At 43.9% G+C, this 3,815-nt stretch overlaps 1 protein-coding gene across 1 annotated transcript in view; it reads left to right on the top strand.

Annotated features, from left to right (window-relative positions):
• Window positions 1-170, top strand: part of LOC119313088 (glycine-rich protein 23-like) — a 966-nt gene extending 796 nt beyond the window's left edge. Inside the window, exon 2 of the mRNA XM_037588903.1 lies at window positions 1-170. Within this exon, the coding sequence (XP_037444800.1) occupies window positions 1-170 (170 nt within the window).
• Window positions 171-3,815: the final 3,645 nt, after the last annotated feature.

Raw genomic sequence — 3,815 nt, forward strand, 5'->3', positions numbered from 1 at the left:
GCGGTGGCTCGGGCGGACTTGGTGGCCTCGGCGGTGGAGGAGGTGGGCTTGGTGGCCTCGGCGGTGGAGGAGGTGGGCTTGGTGGCCTCGGCGGTGGAGGGCTCGGAGGTGGCGCCGGTGGACTCGGCGGTGGCATCGGACACGGCGGCGGTGGCTGCATCCACCCGTGACCGTGACATAGATCGCTGTGCATGCAGTACGTACGTGGTATGTTGCATGCATGCATGCATGCATGCGGAGGGGCAACGGTCAAGGTCGAAGTAGGGTCAACGCTGCATGCATGCATGCATGCAAGATTGTCAGTAGGAAGTGTATCCACGTGTTGATGATGTGATGTTGAAATAAGCATGCACGTACGTGTACACGTACGCTAGCTCCGACTAGTGTTTCTCCATCTTTGTCTAGGGCCCGCACGTTTACCCTTGTGTTTGTGTTGTGTGTGCTAGCTCCTCAGTGTCCCTGTATGTGTAACGAAAAATAATTCAATCTTATCATTTTCAAATCTGTTACTCCCCGTCCAAATATATATGGCCTAATAAGTTTCGAAAATACTAACGCACACACGTGTGGGCGTTTGCATCTCTTCCACATGCGTGAATTCACATCCATTTGTGGTTGCACGAATTTTGACATGTTTGTGATGCCATGTAGGACTGGGATGGTGTGTGGGAATTCATCCGGTTGCCCACATGTCCGTTTCATCACACGGGAGGGCCAGTGTGTGGGCGTTTAGCAGTTTGCCCACACGCCTGTTTTCACTCACGCACAAAGGCTGATGTGTGGGCATTTGCCATCTCGCCAACACGCCCGTCTCCTTTCCCACACCCAAAACTGCCAGTTGCCATGTGTTTTGCAGTATACATAACAACTACCCTAGTATGCTTGTAAGCAGATGACAACTCTTTTTTTACCCGAACATGTCAGTTGCCATGTGTTTGCAGGGTACACAACAACTGCCCTAGTGTGCTTGTAAGCAGATGACAACTCTCTCTTTACCCGAAACATGTTATGTTGCCATGTCTCATTGTAGCGCTACACGGCAACTGCTTAGTGTTAGTAGGTGGCAACTCTTAAGGTTTTCAAATCATGGCAACTGTAGTAAACCAGACCATACATGGCAACTGCCTAGTGTTAGTAGGTGGCAACTCCTAAGGTTTTCAAATTATGGCAACTGTAGTAAACCAGACCATACATGGCAACTGCCTAGTGTTAGTAGGTGGTAACCCCTAAAGTTTTCAAATCATGGCAACTACAGTAAACCAGATCATGCATGGCAACAGCTGCAGTTGTCCAAAATGGCATCTGGCACTTTGACCTGAGATGGCAACTGCAGTTGAGCAACCATGGCAACTGCAGTTGAGCAACGATGCCAACTGTAGTTGTCCGACATGGCAACTGTAGTTCAGCGGCATGACAACTGCAGTTAAACGAACGTTGAAGAGGGTTCGGACGATGGGAACTGCGGGGACGCGTGGTGACTGTCACGCGGGGCATGTGGGACCGTGAGGTAGATGTGAGAGAGGTCGTGTGGGCGTTATTCATTTTGCCCACACATAGGCGTGTGAGAGGGACCACAAGGAAAAAAAGGCGTGTGGGCGCTAGTTGTTTTGCCCACATGTAGGCGTGTGGGCTGGTCCTTTTAGACACCACACAAAACGTGTGGCCAGATCCTTTAACGTCCACAAGTATGGGCGTTATCGGCGTTCTGAGCCCACCTTTGACTATTACTTTTTAATAATATATGAGATGTACTCCCTCTGTTCCTAACTATAAGTCTTTCTAGATATTTTAATATAGATCACATACGGATGTATATAGACGTATTTTAGAGTGTGGATTCATTCTCGCCCGTCCAAATATATATGACCTAAAAAGTTTTTTGAGCCCACCTTTGACTATTACTTTTTAATAATATATGAGATGCAATGAAAATCTATATCAATTGAAACTCCTTTCCCATGGGAAATTAACAATATGATTTGTGTCATGCATGTTATATACTATTGCTCTAGCACATGGTCAAAGACAACCTCAAAAAACGTGTTGGGCCATATATATTTCAAATTGAGTAACTTGAACATTATCAAGAAGCCCATCTCAACTTCTGGAGCTGCACATTACATGCATGCAGTATCCATTGAAAGACAATCAAACAAGGAAAAATGCATAATGAAAAATAAAAAAATACATGTTCTATATATAGTACATGTGGTAAGCAACTCAAACTTTAATAAAGAGGTAGGAGGTGCTCAAGTGAGCATCATTTGAGCAGTCAGTAGATAGTTGAGGGGTAAAAGTAATTTGTATTCTCCGTTGCAAAATGTGCAGCCTCCAATTATTAATGTTGGATACATAATCCATGATCGTCCATCGAGAAATAAAATTAATTCTATGCTATTGCGAATATCGATCTCCCATCTTGTTTAATTAGGCGAATCAACTTGTGCTTGGATGATTAGGAGAATAGTGATATCCCAAGTCCATCAGAGTTCAACTCCTAAACTTGACGTTGATGCTCGCATTTTTTTGAATTTATTTTAACCTTCCGGTGATGTGCGATCAGTGGGAGACGATGTCCCCGTCAATCTCAAGATGACGTGCCGGCTCAGTTACTCAGAGTTGCTCATAGGAGTAAGGTGTGCGTGTGTGGTTCATAGAAGTGAGTGTATGCGCATGTACAAGAGTCTGCGTCGTGCGGTATTCAAAAAAAATAATCTTGTTTAATTAAGAAGGGTCCCGAATATTTTGTTAGAATTGGCATTTTGTTTGTTGTACTAAGGTTGTACAAGGTTTGAATACATAGTTTTGAATATCATTGATTGATTTAGAAATAAGAATTTCTCATACGATTAGTAGCTAAGAAATAGAGTTGTGCCTCAAAAGTAAAAAACATGACAAAATTCAGAGCATCACGACTGATTTTTTTTTATAGCAGAAGAGAGTCTTGCCCTCTCCGATTTCATATCCCAGCACTCAGCTAGTGAGCACAAACGGAAATCTAGCAACATTCGGGATAACAGAAAGCAAAAGACAGCAAACTAAGGCAAAAGCGAAGAGCGCATCCGGCCAGCGAAGTGAAGTGAAAGCCCGTGAGGAACTGAATCGGCCGGGGTTGCTGTCAGTTTTCCAACCTCGGCACCCCTAGACGCCATCCCTGCGACGCTCTGAAGACCTCATTTGCTACCCGCTCGACCATCTTTGCTCCCAGCTGCAAGATTCTTCTCTCTGGGCCCTTGATCTGCAAAATAGACCAGTCAAATATCCAATTGCATATTAGTTTCACCACACCCAAAGGGTCATTTATTCTTTTTTTTTTCAAAAATCACATCATTATGACATTTCCAAAATAGTCCATAAAATAGCAGAGACCCCAACAAGCATCAATCCCCTATCTGACTTGGCAAAGGTCAGAGTCCATCTGCCAAAACAGTCATCTAGGGTGACAGGTGTCAAAAGAAATCACAAGGAACATTTAAGTAAATTCCAAATCAGTCTGGCCACGGAACATGGAAAGAAAAGCTGATCTATTGTCTCATCACACCCATAGAAAATGCAAAATTTCCCTTTTCCATCCTCTTTTTAAAAGGTTGTCTTTGGTTAGAACATTTCTTTTATTCATTAACCAGAGAAATATCTTAATTTTGGCAGGTACCTTGACCTTCCAAAGAAATTTTTGTGGAAAACCAATTTCATTTTTGATCAGGGCGAGGTACAGGGATTTAACAGAGAAAACTCTGTTTGCATTCAGCATCCACAAAGACCTTCTCTGCCCCCATATACATCCACCTCTTCACATCTAGATTTAAGGTTCTCCC

The sequence above is a fragment of the Triticum dicoccoides genome, chromosome 5B (assembly GCF_002162155.2).
Source record: "Triticum dicoccoides isolate Atlit2015 ecotype Zavitan chromosome 5B, WEW_v2.0, whole genome shotgun sequence".
Lineage (NCBI taxonomy): Eukaryota > Viridiplantae > Streptophyta > Magnoliopsida > Poales > Poaceae > Triticum > Triticum dicoccoides.